General features: G+C 52.4%; 2 protein-coding genes across 2 annotated transcripts; one reads left to right on the top strand and one right to left on the bottom strand.

Annotated features, from left to right (window-relative positions):
* Positions 1-12,246: 12,246 nt before the first annotated feature.
* Positions 12,247-14,020, top strand: LRP88_08533 (major facilitator superfamily domain-containing protein; the record flags this gene model as incomplete). The annotated part of the gene is made up of 4 exons (XM_083245037.1): positions 12,247-12,551; positions 12,604-12,956; positions 13,027-13,579; positions 13,636-14,020. 4 exons carry the CDS (start codon positions 12,247-12,249, stop codon positions 14,018-14,020), a joined length of 1,596 nt encoding a protein of 531 aa, XP_083099531.1.
* Positions 14,021-15,891: 1,871 nt separating this feature from the next.
* LRP88_08532 (Piwi domain-containing protein) lies at positions 15,892-18,904 on the bottom strand (the record flags this gene model as incomplete). The annotated part of the gene is made up of 2 exons (XM_083245036.1): positions 15,892-18,498; positions 18,554-18,904. The coding sequence occupies 2 exons, from the start codon at positions 18,902-18,904 to the stop codon at positions 15,892-15,894; spliced, it is 2,958 nt and encodes a 985-aa protein (XP_083099530.1).
* Positions 18,905-19,047: the final 143 nt, after the last annotated feature.

Here is a 19,047-nt window from a genome sequence, read left to right as displayed (position 1 = left end):
AGACTAATCAGTAATGTCCTACTAACTGGAAAGAAGGACTTTCAACAGCGACAATTGTTTATTTACAAACAAACAGTCAACGGGGCAGAAACGTGTTATCTCTACGCACTGATCGTGTCTCGGTTCAGTTAAGGCGACAAGGCGACAAGGCGAACCAACCCTTTGAGCCTCATTGCACAGCATCTGTGGCTGCCCTTTTTGGTATCCGTGGTTTCGTGCCCCTTCCCCTCGTCCGAGCTTTTCTCTCTCATTCGTTTTCGGATCGGAGGGTGGTTTCTGTCTACCCGACTGCAACCCTCTAGGCAAGGCTTCCTGGACAGAGCTGAACTGTCAAAGTGACACCAAAGCAAGTTCTCCAGTGTCTGCATCATTCGGGATGCCTTGATAGATTGTCTGTGCTCAGTCTTTGGGTCGTGCCAACCCTGGGGCCCTTATTCCAACCACTCAAGTGTAACGAAAAGTCAGATGACGGGGACGTCGCGTCAGTGACAAATGCGAGTGATGAACGGCCAGCCCCCCAATTAAGACAGGTTGCCTTGCAGGTTTGGAGAAACAAGGCAGCCAAAAGGAAATGAGGGCGAACTGCAGACAAAACCTAATCAAGCTGAAATCGCTGGCCGATTGCGTCGTTGGCAGTAATCCACCGGTCGGAAATAAGATTGAGTGGTGCACGGTTTGCTCCAAGGGGCGTGAGAGCAAAGAGAAAAGGGCCAAGGCTCGTTGGCTTCTTAAAACCAACAGACAACAGGGAACCAGGACCTTTCAAACATCCCTCCTTCACCGAAAAGTGCACCTGTGGCTTGGGTGTTGATATTAGCCTTGCCACTTTGGTTATGTTTGCTTCTTTGTCGATTCATCCGGACCATGTATGCGGCCCGAGCCCGCCTCGTTTGCATACCCATATCTTGCAGACTAACATCCGACCTAGGGGCGGTGAAAGTGACTCGAGAACCCATACAGATAGGGAGCCGAGCAACAATCTCTTTGTCTCGTGTGCCAATGCAGGTCCATCAGGTTGCCATGATCCTGGGATGACTCCGAGAACAGGGTGCAGGTCATGAGTGTCTCACCTTGCAATGCACGAACCAAGTCGTCTCCACGCGGAGCTGACGCCTGGCAATGCCGGACGGAGACTGGAGAGTGCCGGCCCCGGAAGCGGGTTTTCTCGATCCCACCATGGCGGTTACCAGCTGGATCCCAACCAGAGAGACGGGCTGCCTCTGAAATGCAGTCCTTCCCTCTCCGGGACAGACGCTGACGATCTCCATGTTTCACGAGACTTCCATGGGACATCAGGTGAGACAGCTTCCTGCTGTGACTGGTGCTGTCTCCATTCATCAGCAACGCCATGTCAATACGCATCGCCCGAGGCGTCTTTGCCACATGCCCCCTTGATCAGGCTCCACATGCGGCTCTTCTGCTCGCTTCTAACCGTTTTCCCACACTGGGGAATCAGTCTTTTTTCAGTCCGACACGAATTTGAGGCGTGTCTCTCCTGTGAACTGAAGACGCAGCTCACGGGGGCCAGTTCAATCGATGAACACTGGCCGAGCCAACATCCTATCCACCTGCATGCATGAACAGATCCCGGGACCACAGCCCAGAGCCGCCAAATCGACGTACCGCTACCAGTCATCATTGCCGGCATTGGACATCCCTGTGGTGCCACGAGAAATAGCCCATCCATGTGCGTACTCCAGACCTTGCCGTCCGGCCCTCCGCCCGCTGCCGCGCTTAGTACTATCCCTACTTAGTACCTACACTCTTTTGACTTTGCGTCGAATTAGGCCTAGTCAGTTGTTTTCTCTTTCCCCGTTCCCTCTGTAACCCGCTTCATACCTATCGGTTGTCTCTTTCCACAAATCTTTCCTTTCTTTTTCCATCTCTCCCACACATTCGAGTAATCGGTCAGCTAAGTAACCTCTCTGTTGTGGGCCCTTCCCTGCTAATTCCCGTCTAGTGCCACTGCTCGTTGACGAGCTACTGCAACTCTCTCGCTTTTGTCCTTCCCTGGGACCCCCTTACCTCGCCATGAGCTGTCAAGCTGTCAAGACTCGCCCTATTCGCCCACATGGCGTTCGAGAGACGGAACGATCGTCGTGTCTAGATGGGATGCTTCTCCCTTGTGGGTGGAGCGATAGACTATTAAAAGACTGAGTCCATTCCGTGCCTATTAGTTCCTCCAAGCTCTGGTAGTCTTGATTGTGTTCATCGACGTTGACCTTTTCAGGCCATACTCCGTACGGTCGTCGTTGAGAAACACGGAGTCCCAACAACCCCTTGAAAGTGTTCATGCCAGGGTGAGTCTTCTTTCTTCATCTAGGGTCTTTTGCCCTTGAGTCTTGCCTCATAGAGCCCCTTAAAGTATTTCACGGGAGAGAGGAACCTCGTACTAACAACTACATGTACCCTTCGAAGCTGCTACGACGAACTACACAACATGCCAACGCCTTCTCCGACCGAGACGATCATGGACCGCTATCTTCGAACCTACGATGACCCTCTCTCGGTGTTCAACCTCCGATATACCGACCCCTCTCGCAACTATCGCTTAGTGGTGATCTCTCGTTACCGGCGTTCCCGTTTGCTCTGGGTTTGGATCCTGTCAGGCTCAGACACTATCGAGCTGGATATACGCCTGAATTTACTTGATACCCCTTGAGCAGAAGCTACGAGATGACCCCAAGCGTATCGAACACACGGCATACCGAATATTCCAACAGCAGCTACAAAATACTGAACGCGTTTACGGCGGCTCCAAGGAGTTGGCCATCGGAGTCCGGTCTCTTCGGGGGACATCGACGATGGGAACTGCAACATCAGATCCCATCTTGGTCTTTAAGACAAATTCTTTGGAGAAAATTCTACATTGGCTCTTCCAGGCCGTCATATTCACCAGCCCTTGCTCCCAATGCTCGGGTTGGTCGATGGCACTGTAGTGCATAGCCAGATGACATTCATCCTTGCTTCAACATCCATTCTTGTGGGTGTTGCTCGCTGAAGTTTTCATCCTCGAGTGACAGAAACATAGGTTGATGAAACTGTTTGGTTCTGCCCCTACAGAAGCTTTCTAATACTTCTGTTCTCTCTTTTCCTGTTCTCTGTCAGATTTTACAACGGTTGAACGCATTTTGCTAAGCATGTCTTCTCGCCTGCTTCAGCTTCCCCAGAAACCGACGGGTCCTGTTGTAATATCCCAAGCCCCTTTACCCCTTATCATTAGTTTATTCTGTTAATCTTGTCTTGAAAAGACGTAATACGACATTCCTTTTTCCCTACTCCAACCTTCGTGCCCGACATCGTCGCCATCCTGAGTCCCGCCCTTCTGTTCCAGCAACACACCTGAGTTACCTATCATCTGTACACTCCCCCATCCATACCTCCGATGATAAACAATCAACCCTCCAACCCAGTAGATTCTCAGTTACCATCATGGGCCATTCAGCTTGTCTCACTCGAAGTCGTTGTAGCTGATTGGCTGGCCTCTATCAGCTCTGATAGGCCAATCAGCACCAACTATTTCCGAGATAGGGAAGCAAGATAAGATAAGGGGCTAATATGAAGCCCCCCTTCTGGCATTGCCATCGTTCTTGTCTCCAAGCCGAGTAACCTGTAGTTGAACTAGAATGAATAACGAATAGAGTGTGGGAGTACTAGGAGAGTAGCTGGACCGATCAGCTGATAAGATGGGAGATGGCGGTCTTAGAATCTAGATGCCCTGTCAGGCTGTATCTGGCGAAGCTTGTACCCTTTCTTCGCCACGATGCCTCTTGAGTAGCTAATTAAAGATTTACTATTGGCTAGTCTATTTCGCATTGCCTGTATTACAAGTTGCTCACGAGGATCCTTCTTAATCGTTTGGTGAGAGGATTTTTTCAGACAAGCATAGCATCCAGGACCTTTCGTTTATTTTGATCAACCTCTATCGTGATTATCTATTCCCGATATAAGGAAAAGAGTTTCTTTTCTAGTGCCTTGACACGCAGAGACAGTCAAAATCGTCCACGACGACGAGTCTGGCCCAGATCCCATCCTCGTATCCCAAAGCAGGGCCGCTGATGGCCTTGGAAGCCCATGACTCTAGCCTGCTCTATCAATTTCCCTTCTTTTTGTTAAGAATGGGCGCACTATGGAACAATACATCGTCCCACAAGAAAGTAAACTTCATCATCCTGGACTCGGTGTTTCCCTTTCACGGTCAAATTGTGGGTGTGTGTGTGTGTGGACTTGTGATGACGCTTGGCAAAAGAACGTGCCGAGTCAGGTCAACCAATCGTGATGGCGCAAAGCCGCACCATGCTAGAATCTTCCATTCGTTTCTGGTGGGAATGGCCTGATTGCCTCAGAGCCTCGTCTTTCCTCATTGCACTTTGGCCCCCAGTTCCCACCTAAGTGCGTCTCAGCATCACAGCGTGATCGAGTGATACGGCTATTGCGTTTGATTAGGTCAGGTTGTCCCCTGATACATGAAAGATGATTATGCAAGATACCCTCCTCCAATGTGATTTTGACCGACAGTGGGTGATTTCTGTCGCCGTGATTCGTGAGTGAGGCCTTTGTGTGTGTTGGGCTTGGAACGTTACAGGGTTGAAGCGGACACTCCGTCTTGAAACTCTGTTTTTATAGGCCACAACTGGACTGTAATCCTGTCTAGATCCCTTCCTTTGCATGGTCTGGGGGTAGGAGAGTGGTAAGATTGGACCATCTGCCGCGGATGGTGCCGTGAAGAGAGGCACATAGCCTATGTACCAACGGGATTGACAGCCGACCAGCCCATGCCGCGCACAGTTCAGCTTCATATCATGGCATACACACCAACAAGGTCTGTATGGCGCTCTCGGCTTGGGCCTTGCTAGTCCCGAAAGTTGTCGAGATATTCAAGTTCCAGATGATGACATTCCTTTCCAAGTCTCCCTGCCACGTTGATCCATTGCATTCTCTTCTCTCTCCTCACACTCTGCCTGCCTACGGGGATTTGAAACCGCCACCGGCACCGCTGCTGGAATTGAGTCCCATTGGCCACACCAGCGACGAAGCACGCTGGGCACTGTTTACGATGACGATTCTAACATGCTCCCCAGATCTGGACCGATCCTCATTGAGACATGATTACAGCTCCGGCGTCCAACCGTGATTCAAATCAGATTGTTTTAATTATTCTCGAACAAAGAATGCATAGGTAGCTGTCTTTGCTTCTATTCCATCTCTGTGGTGAAGACAAGATTGAGGCCTTTGCCGTACGACACCAACGTCTTGCCCCGTGCCATTCACTTGACGATCGATAAGAACCCACTGTTCGTCACACCTCTCGTAAGACGTCCCGTACTAGTTCTTGAGGCACCAGAACTCGAGTGAAGCAAACGACGGCCGATTACTCCCCCAAGACTCCACTACTTCGTCCTCGCGATCGACCCGGCTGCCTAGCCAGACCCCCTACCTTGCCCAGATCGCGTCGCGGCAGCGCGCCCTTTGACCTGGGCTCTAGCAGTCATTTTCCAACGTCTGGGTGTCGTTCAAGCGGGGTCCTCTTTCCATTTGGCCTTCAAGACTGTCATCAGCATCGCCTCAGGGGAACCGGACATACACATTGACGATGATATTGACACGACATATCATCCGGGACATCCTTCCAGACCCATTTCGCCCCAGACTTTCAGCTTGAAGTTCCACCTGTTAGGGCGTGCTACCTAAGATGCCACTAAAATGGATGGGCCGTGACAGAGTTAAGGGGGGTGGGGGACTGCTAGGCTCAGCTTCCAGCCCTGTTGGCTCCCACTCCTTCAGCAGCGCGGTGGGCACCTGGTAGGCTTCGCATACGTAGACCAGGAAGAGGCCAAAACAACACGTAGGCTCCTGTGCAAATTTTTTCATCAATTGAGACAACAACATGATCCCCTGGAAAAGGGGGAGGAATCACACCCGTCAATAACAACCTTATCCGCAAGATAAACGAACATCGTGCAGAAATTGCGCAGTAGCGCAGGCGGATGAAGATCCGGAGCTCCGCTTCAGTGCTTTAGGCGATAGATATTCCAGCTCCTCGGGGCGGTGGTGGGCGAGAGTGCCAGGTACGAGAAAGACGAGTGGGGGTGGTCTCGACAATGTTGCGCAAACAAGTTCAAGAGGACGCGACCAACATGCCTACAGGTGAGGCTGACGGAGGTTTGAATTGTGCAGAAACCAATGTAAGGCTCACTGGCGGCGGAGGGCTCAAATTGACGCGCTCATGTTTCATCCTGGTGAGTCAACAGCCAACGCTGAGCAATTGGCAGTTTAGGTACTCCGCACCCTCTGTAAACTCCAGGCGGTGTCTGTTCTTTGTAGCCACAGTACATTCAAGACGGTGCGTGGCTCTGGTGGGAGACCGTTTCCAATGGAGAAGAGAGCAGTCGTCTCTTCAGGGGCCATGTATCAGCTAACTCCTTTCCCACGGGACGGGTAAGATGATTGAGATTCTTCAAGAAGCAAATTTATCTTCATTTTGGACAAGAAATGAGTAAGAGACATGGGCAGGGTCTGTGGAGAACTATGAACTCTGCTCAACAACCGCCCTAGCTGAAGATATCGACCCCAAGATCATCGCCAGCTTGGCCATCACGGTGATAAACTACCTGAAAGCGACCCGGAGCGACAGACTCGGCGAATAATATGGTGCCGCCTCCGTGAACGGTGATCACCAGCGGGGATACGGAGCGCGCTTGCGCTGGCGACGGACTAAGGAGGCCGCAAACAGGCCCGAGCATGAGGCCTTTGCCCACTGTCGGCCACTAATTTAGCTCCAGTAAGGCCTCCCGCATCAGCAACAGTGATCAATCGTACCGCTGGTGAATTGTAGCCAAGCCTGAGAGACGGGGAGGAGAGGCGTGATGGCACACGCCCCCTTTCTCTGCTCAGCGCACTACGGGGCACGTCGCTCAGGGCACACATTGTCGCTCGCCCTCACCTCAACGCTGGATCCAGGGGCAGACATTTCTCTCTGGTCTCTGGGGAGAGAAAACAATGCTAGCAGGCGCTTCCCCAGGCGATGTCGAACGAGTGAGGCGTCATACTTTTGGAGTCGGGTGCGCCTAACCCATAAAAGCAAGCCCGTTGATCCATCTCAAGTCTTGTTGTCTCTCATCTCACTACCAGGGGTCCAAACTCCCATCGTAACAGTCAACATGACCAACAGGTCCAATGAGATCTGGTCCTTTCCTCAAGCAGAGCCTCACGAGGGGGAGGGATGGTGGTGTGGAGGAAGTTCATGACTCGAGAACCGGGCTGCCAGAACGAGCACGCAAGTGAGGCTTACACAGGCGCTCACCGTATTTTGCCTGCCGCCCAACAGGCTCTCCAACTGTGCCTCGCGCAGTAGAGTGATTGGCTTTGCCGACGGCCTCGATGTAGAGCATTCGTATATTGGATGAGCAGAACAGTGTTGACTCAATACCTGGGAAGCAAAGGGGCGATCCACACCAAGACGCGATGCCAATTTTCTCGGTCGCATCTAGAGTATCGTCTCTCATTCCGCCGCTCTCACACAGCGGATGCGATGCAAGGTAGGCAAGCTGATTTCATCTCAACACACCCGATGCAGGGGCTCCATCATCGGTGATCTGCGCCAAGCTCCTTTTGGTCGCTCAGGCCACCATGCGCATGGCGATTTCAAGCAGCTTAATCCAGTTTCCAGGCGAAACAGACGCACCATCAATCAGTGTTGCAATGTCCAACAGGCAGTGTGCCTCGGCGCAGCACGAAATGGGTGGACTGTCGCCAGGCAGAGCGTCAAAGCCAACACATGTTGACACTCGAAACTCACAAGAGTGCTGATTGTCGAATCCAAGCCTAGATATAGAGGGAAACCGTAACAAACCTCATCGTCGAAGCGACGAGGCGGCATGTCGTCAACTGGATGATTATTTCCCCGTACGAAGCACTACGGCGATCTAATCCGATGCGGCGCCGTTTGGATGGCTGGATGGGTCCCATGCTGTAAGCATGGCATATCCAGCCTCTGAAACTCAAGCATGGATGATGGATCCATAATGTTATATCGACCCCCTCCAATGTTAACGGGGAAACAAGTGAAATGGAAAAAAGAAAGGAAAGGCGCAGTAGTGGTGGTGGTGGGGGGGCCTGGGGGTGTGAGTCGTCAAAGGTAGGTAGGCACAGTGTGGAAGCAACGGAGAGAAAAAAGAAAATATGATTAGAAAGAGACATGGCTTGCTCTGTCATCATCGTCGGGCTCCCTTGGTGTCGAGTGCAAAGCTCTCATGCTGGGCACTTGGGGAATTCATGGTAAATGGCTCAGTTGACGGCGACAGCAGTATCAGCGCAGTGGCTATGACTTGCGTATAGGTACCTACTGTAAAATGTATAAATTGTGCGACAGGCTCCAGTACAACTCCTTCTGGACTCAGCCGCATCCGGTGCAGGGATGAAAAATCCATGGCGGTGAGCACACATCTTGGTGGCCTCCAGGCAGCGTTTCCCTGCTGAGCTGGCTGCAGGTACGTACATAAAGCAAGGATATTGTGCAGGCTTGCATAAAATCAGCGCAACACCACACTCCCAGTCTTGAGCACACAAAATCCAGTCGACTCATAAGTCAACGCCCGTAGAGAGTGGGCAAAGGGATCCTGGCGCAACAGCACGGGGCTCCGGTAATTCGAAGCCGGTAAAAACGGGAAGGAATGATCGAGATAGCCTCCGTTAGAGTTGGCCGCTTGCAGCTACCTAGTCGTCAAGTTATTCCCGTGCTACACCACCACGAGCCAGATCAAGCAAGAACACTAATGCGCAATTGACGGTTGCGGAAAATGCGCTGTTTAATCCAAGACAAGACACCGGCTATCTTCTGGCTCAACCGGGTATGTGGTGAGGGAAGTGAAACACCCAAGTCTCTCCGGCCATGTTGACGTCGTACAACGTCCTTGGCCAAGCCAAAGACAAGGCTGTGGGAATCCCCCCTCCCCCTCCTTTGTGTGATTGCCGGGGGGGTAATCACAGTGCCTTCCTGGAGGAAAGCGGCCCGGCGGGAGAGGGGGTCGGTTGTCACATCCACTTCTGCCGGGGGTTCCTCCGGTCCCCAGCTCACAATTACCCTCTCAACAAGAATCAGAATCAGCCCCTGCATCTCTGTCCTTCTCTCATCACAGCCAATCAGTCCAAGCCGAGGGCCATCGCACTCAGACACATCAAAGAAAAAAAATCCATCTCAACGAGGACTATCTCCCTTCTCCTCGCCTCGTTTGGGCATATCACGGTGAAGCGCCATGCAGACCGGCATGCGCCATGTCGTCTGACCACAGAGTCCATGCGGTGATCTGTCACTTTTTGCTTCATGCCATGAACTTCTTGAAGCTGGGGTGAGCTATCTCTATCTGCCATGGCCCTCCCATTCCCCTCGTCTCTCGACTCTTGTTTCTTGTCCAAGACATCTACTAACCATAATTGCATAGTCTGCCGACGACTAAACGCACGACCGACTCTCCCATTTCCCAAGCCCGCGCGCTACTGCAGCCTAAGGGACGAGCCGACGCCGTCCCTTCAGCTAATTCCCGTCTCGTCTCCCTTGCATGGTGGTCTCTAAAATACCACGAAGGATGAGGAGTGTGAGACATCGTCAGTTTTCCATGGCTCCAGGATGACAGCGAGGGGATGGCTACCGACCGGCAAGTCGAGGGCTCTTGCAGCTTCTCCGGACTACTTAAGGGGAACGGAGAATCTGGGCAATGGATGTCTTGATGTTACTGCTCTTCACCAAGATTCTTCAAGCACAGATTGAACGCTCCTCCCCGTCCGGAACACGGCTCAGCTCTTCACGTGGCACGGTACGATTCTTCAAGCAAGAAACGCTTATTCAGGACATCGAAAATGAGTTCCCAGGACAGCAAAGACCAGCAGAGCCTTTGGCTGTCAGTCTCAAGGTACGACTCAGAACACAGCATCCTTTCATCGCGAGGCCATTCCCTTTCCAGCACAAATCTATCTCTACTATGCTGGCATCTGGCTAACCGTACTGTTTATAGCAGCGAAGACCACGACGGCAACGCCCAGGTCGGCCAACCCCCCTTTCCTTCGATCGAGCTCCCTTACACATTGGCTCGCTACCTGGACACTCCCGCCCGCGATGATCCGTTCTCCACCTATGTTCTTCGCGACGGGAGTGTTACCCAATCCATAATCAACCTGTTGTCTCTTTGTGTCCGTCTCCGACGAAACATGGAGGATGTCAGGGCTGATTTGGCCGGACTTGGAGCCCAGTTTTGGTATACTTGAGCTCATGTAAAGCGTCTTGCTTCATTCAGTCAAATGTTCCCATGCCTGCTTCAGCCAGGGATAGGTGCAAAGTTTTGAATGGCGCCCAATACAAATGCCCGCGCGAGTCGAAGGTGGCCGAGTGCAGAGTTTTAAGGGTCCATCAACTCTCTGTTACCTGTATCCACTCGCCAGCACGCTCCGTCGCCCTTTTATACCAGCCCAGGATCTCCAGAGAGATCCATGGAAGGAGATGATTAGGCTGGCAGCACTCCTGTCATTCGGTCGTCCATAACAGCAATCTACGAATCTTCGCCTTGCCGTCGGCCTACTCATGCTCCGTCGCCCTCAGCACGCAGGCCAAAGAGAAAAGCTTCGAGCTGTTGTCATTAACTCCTGTCAGCTCCAGAGCAGTCAGTCCTTTAGTTCAATATGACCAGGGAAGGCTGCCCGCTTCAGCTCGTTGAGGAAGACTGTCATTTCTTTGCTTGCTTAGTTCTTTCATGCTTGGATCTACTCTTGCTGTTTTTTAGACCCGATTTGCACACCAGAGTCTTGTCTTTCATTCGCTTATAACACATCTCTGCCCCTGCTTCTTACAATTACAGTGTTTTCCCATGGGGAAGGTTTGCCTTTGATAGCAAATAGCTACCCGTCTCACCCGAGTTTGATTTTGGTACCGCTGCATATTGACGGGCTGGGCTTTGTCGCGTCAATATTGCTTTCCTTCTCGCCTGATAGTCTCAATGAGCCAACAGTTTTCTTTCCCTCGCCTTTCACTTTGCCTAGACCGAACAGTATTAGACCGGACGCTTCCACAGGAGAACTATAAACCCAACAGCGAGACTTGAACTTCTACTGTTGCAGAAGCTTGGATATCAACAAGACTCAAAGACAGACGAGACCAGGTCGCCCTCCGTTTCGTTGCCCTTTAGGTATGGCCTCTGGTGCCGTTTTAACAGCAAATTCAGGTCATCTCTCCGTGGCCTGTCTGTAAGTGGGTTCAATTGCCTTGTTCTATCCCTCACTTCATCCCTGGCTGACTCCATCGGCGCTTTCGCTTCGCTGCAGTTTAGTTCTTCGATGCCACTCTCTGGATGATCCTTCTAGCTTTTATACACATTACATCGCTTCTAGTCTAGGTCTTCCGCATCTTGGCCCGTTGTTTTTCACTTCAGAAGCACCGATTAGCGTCGAGCTAGCACCCACCCCCAATCTGGAACCCCCAACCATCTCCAGATCGTCAACAAGCTTCCCCAGATCGACATGGCGCATTGGTATGTATCAAGTTCCCAACTATAATATCGGATTGGTGGGAAATAACAGCGTCGCTAAGGCCCCTGATTTGAGGGAATTTCTCGGCATCTGCGTCCCATCGGATCGCCTCAAGGGAGTACGGCACGGCTAAGCGATTCGCCAAGCAGATCTCCGGACCCAGCAGTTATTGCCGTGATTGAATCGCTCGGGGCTTGATCAAATACCGACCGGGAAACTCATGATTGTTGGCCTTGGGATCCACGGAAAGGATCATCATGAAATGTACTCCAGCTTCGTAGGATGGACACGGGCCACGATAAGGACAGGGCCTAGGAGCGATATCGGCACCTTGAAGGTTCAGCTCCCAGGTCAGACACCGCCTTTTGTTGTATTCAATTAGCTAATGTTTGTCGTTTTGAACTCGGAGCCGCCCTCGGTTCATCAGCGAAATTGCTCAGTCGGGCGAGCTGCTTGATGAAGCCCCGCAAACCGTCGTTCGTTTCTACGCTTCAGGGGACTTGGGCTGTGTGTGGAGATGCTCCACCAAATCCCTTCCTCGACCCATTCTAGGGCCCAGCTTGCGTCGTTATCGGCGAGGCGATCTACTCCTCTTGGGGTACCTATAAAGCCGCGATCGCTCGTCTTCTTCTGCTATTCTCTGGCCATTTTCTCGCAGAATCTGGCAGATCTGGCCGATTTTATAAGACTGGAGGACTTTTATATTGAGCCCCTTTTATTCTGCACTCCACCATGGCCGGCACCGACGCCGATGCCGCCCCGCCGGTAACCAAGCACCATAAGCAACCTTCAAGCAACGATATCGGTCACCATGAAGTCGAAGAGGGTGTCGGAGAGATCAACGAGAGCTCTGTAGCGAAGCCTGGATATCTCGATAAGCAACAGCACGCGATGTACGTCGAGGCGCTTGCCCAGTACCCGACCGACGACGACATCGATCCGGAGAAGGAGAAAAAGGTCCTGAGGAAGATCGATATGAGGATCATTCCTCTACTAGGCATCTGCTACTTCTTTTACTACGTGGATAAGACCACTCTGTAAGTTCTCTGAGTCGTACGCGCGGGTTCATGGCTGACCAGCCTTGTATAGCTCATACGCCGCCATCTTCGGTCTCAAGGAGGACCTCAACCTTCAAGGCGATGAGTACTCGTGGCTCTCGAGCAGCTTCTACTTTGGCTGGCTTCTCTGGGCCATCCCGTCCAACCTCCTCATGCAGCGCAGTCCACCAGCCTACTACCTGGCCTTCAACATCTTCATGTGGGGGGCTCTCCTTATGGCTCAGGCCGCGGCGCACAACTTCGGTGGCCTCCTCGCTCTTCGTGTCCTGTCGGGAGCCTTTGAGGCCATAGCCGACCCGGCTTTCATGCTCATCACATCGATGTACTATACCCGTACCGAGCAGCCGAGCCGCATCGCAGCTTGGTATGCCTTTAATGGCGTCGGTGTAGCGGGTGGAGGCTTGATCGGTCAGTATTCGCCCCTTTTCTTGCTGTCCAACAGTCTTAGCTCAAGCTTCAATAGGCTATGGTATCGGTAACATCAAGGGAGCTCTTCAATCGTGGCGTTACGAGTTCCTCGTGGTCGGCGCCTTTTGTGCAGCCTGGGCCATCACCCTGCTGTTCATGCTGCCAAATTCTCCCAGAACCATTTGGGGTTTTAGTCATGACGAGAAACTTATCATGATTGCACGTATCCGCCGCAACCAGACGGGTATCGAACAACGCAAGATCAATTGGGGCCAGGTCAAGGAGGCTTACCTCGACTACAAGACATGGCTCTTCACTCTGCTCGGGTTCGTGTCCAACATCCCCAGCGGCGGCATCTCCAACTTCTCGACGCTCGTCATCAAGGGTCTTGGCTTTGACACGCTCCACACTGCCCTCCTGGGCATCCCTCAGGGCGTGTTCGTCATCATTTGGATCGGCCTCGGTGCGCTGGCCAACAGATACATGCCACCCAATAGTCGGACACTTGTCTGCGCCATCTTCATGCTCCCCACCATCGCCGGCGCGCTCGGCTTCCTCCTTGCTCCTACTGATGCCTACGTCGGTCGCTTGATCTGCTTGTGAGTACCAATTGAGTTCCTCATCCCACCCGAAACCGCGCTGACGACTCTGTCAGTTATCTCACTGGCTCCTACCAGGCCTCGTTCGTCATCTGTCTCTCTCTCATCACCTCCAACACAGGCGGGCAGTCCAAAAAGATGATCGTGTCGGGCATGATCTGGTTCGGTGCCTGCATTGGCAACATCGCTAGCCCCTTTTTCTACCGCTCCGAGCAGGCCCCCTCTTACCACCTAGGCATTGGCTCACTTCTCGTCTCTAACTGTATTGAGCTCGCCCTCTTTTTTGTCTTCCGCTATTCGTTCATGTGGGAGAACAAGCGCAAGGAGAGGCAACGTGAGGCTCTCCGGGTAGCGGGCGACGGCACGACTGATGAGCTGAACGCGACCGCGTTCAATGACCTAACGGATAAGGAGAACCCCAACTTTGTGTACGTGTATTAGAGCTGGCGCATGCATTGCATGGCACGCGGTCGCGACAAAAAACTTGAGACACTAGGACGGCTGCGCTCCGTTAAGCCAATAAAGAGTCTTTACTTGGTAGCCTAACGATGAGCTAAATAAGAGATAAAAATAATAATAATAATATCATAAATCTTTGAATACTCTATTTAATTACCTCTAGTATTTTTCTTATACTTTACTTATTATATTTAGGGATTATTTTGCGTTAGAAACTAGATAGGGTTGATCTGGTATCTTATGCTTTTTTATGACTACGTGCATGGGACTCAGCTTGAATGGATACGAAAAGTCTAACCTGTTTACCCTATATGTCCTTGGTGAAGAAAAAGCAATATGTTACTGGCCAATCAGCCGTCGCCATGAAGACACCTCATGACTGAGCAATTCCATGGGCGAAGGGTGAGCAAAATCTAACCAATCCTTTAGCAATGCTATTCTGGCCCTTCCCTAACCCATGTCGAACCCTCTTCAGCATGTCTTTCTGACTCTTCCCTAACTAAGGGCTAACCCCCTCCATGCCCTTTTACCCATTCGAAGGTTTATATGGCTCAGATAAAGCAAATCCACCAGAGTATGACATGACACCTCATCATGACAGGGCAAAGCATCCCATCCATCCACCTCACTCCTCCCAAACGTCGTCCCTCCAAGCCAAGGCATGTCGTTGATCTAGAGTTGCACGCGATGGGGCCTGACGAAAGAGCCTCACACTAAATCCCTGCCTCGTCCCGTCCCATCCCCCTTAGTGCCCGCCCAGGATGTGTCCGCACCCCCTCCCTCCCCTTTGGACCCCCACGGGATGAGCCAAGCAGGGGGGCGTACAGAATCTGTTTCTTGTGCTTCCTTTCAGGGTCGACGCCGTGCCCACCTTCTCCAGGATCGGATCGTGCAGTCGTGTGTGTGACTTGTGATGCATCAAAACTCCACCCACCACCAGCACCCCCCATTCCTGACCCTCTTCACACCCTCCCCTTGCCTGCCGCTTCCCTCTCGAAGGGTACTGGACGCGTTGAATCCTTTGGATGGACACTGTGTGGATGGTGTCACAGTTGCATAACTTGGTTAGGGGAGACTAACGAAGATGGTACCAACGGGTTGGTAGATGTCTGTACTACCTCAGAGAGAGAAATTGGAGAATTGTAGCTTTGAACCATGATTTAGTCCTTTGCAAGATGGTGGGACGGATATTTCCATCAAGAGCTGGGCATTGATTACATTCATTGCATTGTGGGTGGGCGATTCTAGTGCTTTTCATTACCCACAGAAATCGAGGCCTGCTTTGAGAGGCGAGGCGAGGCGAGGCATTAACAAATTACTCTGCATAATCCCCCAACCTCATACGTATGTACATATCCATTACTTACCCCAAAACTTTTACCTTAGATGCTGTCCAAGACACGTAGCAACGCGAACAGCTCATCCAATCACTCTGAACCGTGATAAGCCGCCCATCATAGCTGAGCCATATATTGCCCTAATCTAATCCCTCTCCGCTTCCATCCTCCCAACCTTCATCACGACATTATCACATTGACTTCACTTTAAAGGAGAACAGAGATAACCTCATATGCCGGGTCAAATCACTGATATTGATCCAGAACTATTTTAGAAAACGTGAAAACAACCTCCACCGCCACTCTTCCACCAAACCGGTCGCCCCTTTTAGTTTGTTGATCTCTTCACGCATATTGCGCCAGTGATCAGATCGCTCGCATGCAGTCCATGCCCTACCCTCCGCCCTAGCGATCGCTCCTCTTCAGCTTGTGCTATCCATCACAAGCATCACCTTTCCGCCACATCGCCTACGCTGTCCGTCGCGAATCTGTGCCTATCCGAGTCGATTACATCTATCAGATGTACCACATGGTGCTGCGGAAGAAGTTGCGCTGTCGCTGCTCACCATCAATGGCGTTCTCTCCGACTCTGCCACCAAGAGGCAGCAATGGGGGCGCATCAGCACCTCGGTCAGGTCCGCCCAGAGAAATGCCGCGGGCAACCTTCTCGCGAATCATCTCGTGACCCTTGGGACCAGCTCGGAAACCCTCACTGGTGGCGATGTTCTCATGTGCCCGAGCTCGAGCACTAGCGAGATGGGCATAGTAGACAGCCGGGTGTAGGGAAACCGGAGTAGTCGAGCGAGCGTACGAGTAGCACTGCTGGTAAATCATCTTCTGGAGGTCGTTGGTGGGCATGCCCATCTCGTCAAGGATCACATGGTAGTGAACAGGCCGAGCCGTGCCTTGAATAGCGACATGAGAGCTGAGATAGAAGTCAAACATGAACGGGTGAGTAACCTCCTTCTCGACCAAGGTACCGGGAAGAGGATTGCCGTTCTTGTCGCCCTTCTGGGGGAAGAACCGAATGTGATGTCGCTTGGTAGCGACTATGACCGTGAACTTGGGTAGAGCGGCCTTGGCAGGCAACTTCTCACGGAGGAAGTTCTTGATCTCTGCGATCTCCTGATCAATAACGTAAGCGAACTGACCCTCGCCAACTCCATCTCTGAAGTACATGACATGCGCAGGAAGCTTTCCGGGGTGGTTGATCTTCCACTGCTCGAGAAGGGACCCAAACATCATTCGCATGTTGCCGGGCGTCAGCATCTCGACACGGTAGCCGTTGGTCTCGACAAGTGCAGCGTAACGTGTGGCATCTTTGTCGACAGACATAGTCATGGCAGCTGTAGAGGGAGATGTGCCGCCAGGGGCAGTGTGAGAGACATCCACACCAATCATGATGGTCGGGCGGTTCTCAGGGAAGAAGGTAGGAGTCTTCCAAAGGGGAGGAGTGCAGGCAGTCGCGCCGCCCAGCTTGGCGTTGACCTTCATGCACACATTGGAGTGATACTGACCATTGTTCTTTTGGACATGACTGCCCAGAACGACCTGAGTGAGGATGCCGAATCTGCAGTCGGCAGACTTCTTGAGGCGCTCGTAGGTTCCGCTGTTCTTCTTGGACACAACAACAAACAAAAGCTGCGTGTAGCCCTTCTTCTTTGTGATCTCTTCATGAGCCCACTGAACCGCAGCTGCAGCGTCGAAACGCAAGTTTCCTGGAGTGTTGAGCATGATAGCGTCGCTAAGCACCTTGCCTCCGTGGCCGATGAAAGTGCTCTTGAAAGTTTTGGCGAACTGCGACAGCACTGGGAGAGTAACAGGCTGTTCGAGAGCAATGAAACCCCAGTTCATCAAGGGTGCGGCGTTCTGCTTCCAGAACTTCTTTCCACGGAGGTCCCAACGACCGGCAAACTTGGGCTCGGCCGTGCCAGTGCCAAACTTGACAGTCGGGGGAGGGAGAATTCGAGCCTCGGTTCTGGAGAACTGAGGTTCAAACGAGACGCCATACTCCTTCAAGAAGGGGTCTTCACCGATGCGGAGCGAAGCTGCGCCCTGCTGGATGTCTCTCTTGCGGATGGGAGGACGGGTGACAGCGATCTTGATCATGGCCGCGGTTTGATCAGGGTTCAACTTGAAGGGGTAGCGCTGCATTGGCTCGACGATAGCGAGCTCAACAGGGATCATTCCTCCCTTGCCAGCATCGATGAGTGGGAGGTTGGCCAGTCTGAGGTTGACGTTGTACTTCTTGCGGTAGTAGTCCAAAACGGACACCTCCTTGCCGTCGCACTCAAAAGTGTGCATCTTTGCCGTGCAACCATGCTCGCCGTACTTCTCGTTGAAGCTGAAGTCCATGATGGTGTAGACCTTGTCGATGTTGGGGCGATCTCGGTGCTTGACCTTGAACTTGAGCCGGCGCAGCTTTCGAAGCTGCTTAAAAGCATCCGAAGAAGCCCAACGGCCGGTCTTGTCTCGGACGGGCTTCAGCACTTCCCAAAGGGAGGCAGGAGTGTGTCCCTGGAACTTTCGGTCCAAGGTGGCCAAGAAGTGGCACATCAACTTGTCGACCGTCTGGTTTCCAATCCAGAAGCAAGTGTTGGCGACGTCAATGTTGTAACCGAGTCCGACACCTCTCTGCGCGAGGTTGTGGCTCATTCGAACCGAGGCGTAAGTTCCCTTGTGGACCTCGACGACGGTGCCATCGAGAAGGGGTGTGACTTGCTTGCTCGCGGGATCGTAAAAGTTGCGCTTGATGGCGAGCAGGTTCTGAGACGGGAACTGTCGAACAAGGTGGTCCAAGAAGTTCAGTGCTTCTTGAACACTGTTGTTGAAGGACATCTTGTGCTCAAGGTAGCCCTGAAGAGCGGCGACCTGGATTTCGGTCGTCTTGCGAATCGTGACATGGAACTTCCCTCCGTCGCGGGCCTTGGCTTTGCCCTCGTCGAGATCGACAGTGAACCGAAGTTCTCCACGCTCAATAAGAGCAGGACCCCAAGCAAGCTTCTTTCCATCGAAGAGCCACTTGTCGCCCTTGAAGGGGCGAAGCTGTCGCTTGGTGACCTCATGGGCCCAAATCTTCTTCATGACTGGGCCGAGCTTGTCAGGGTTGGGCGAGATGAAGACCTGAAGTCATTGTCAGTAATGAGCAAGAAGTGGGCATGGAACGATTGGTACTCACATCATACTGATGGATCTTCTTGCTGAAGTCAAACTTGGTCATCCGGTACTGGTTGACCTCGATCTGTTCGGGCTTGCCTTCGGTGTTGAACTTGCCGTTTCGCAGCGTGAACAAGTCCTTCTTGGTCTCGGACACGTATGCATCAGGCGGCAATTCCATGCGGGTGTTTCCCTGATCCTGTTGCTGTTGAGGCTTGGCAGGGTCGAAACCTGGACCTTGGGCCCATCTAGCTGCAGGGCTACGGGAAGAAGAGCGGGCGGTTGAGCCACCAGGAGACTGAGAAGGTCGTCTCCCAGAGCCAGAAGAGCCACCCGACCCGGAGGGGCCAGGGGAACGTCCTCTGTCGGACATGATGACGACTAAGTCTGAAGAAGTAAGCGACTGAGATCAAGGAGATGGGTGATGGTAGGTAATGGTAGTGCTGGATCGAAGAGTGGTTGATCGAAGTCTAGTGGAGGAAGAGGGGGAGGGAGGCAAGATTTATAGCCCTCGGC

The sequence above is a fragment of the Fusarium phalaenopsidis genome, assembly GCF_050370095.1.
Source record: "Fusarium phalaenopsidis strain FUZ10S chromosome Unknown contig_32302, whole genome shotgun sequence".
NCBI classification, from domain to species: Eukaryota; Fungi; Ascomycota; class Sordariomycetes; order Hypocreales; family Nectriaceae; genus Fusarium; species Fusarium phalaenopsidis.
This window is presented reverse-complemented; position numbering and strand designations above follow the sequence as displayed.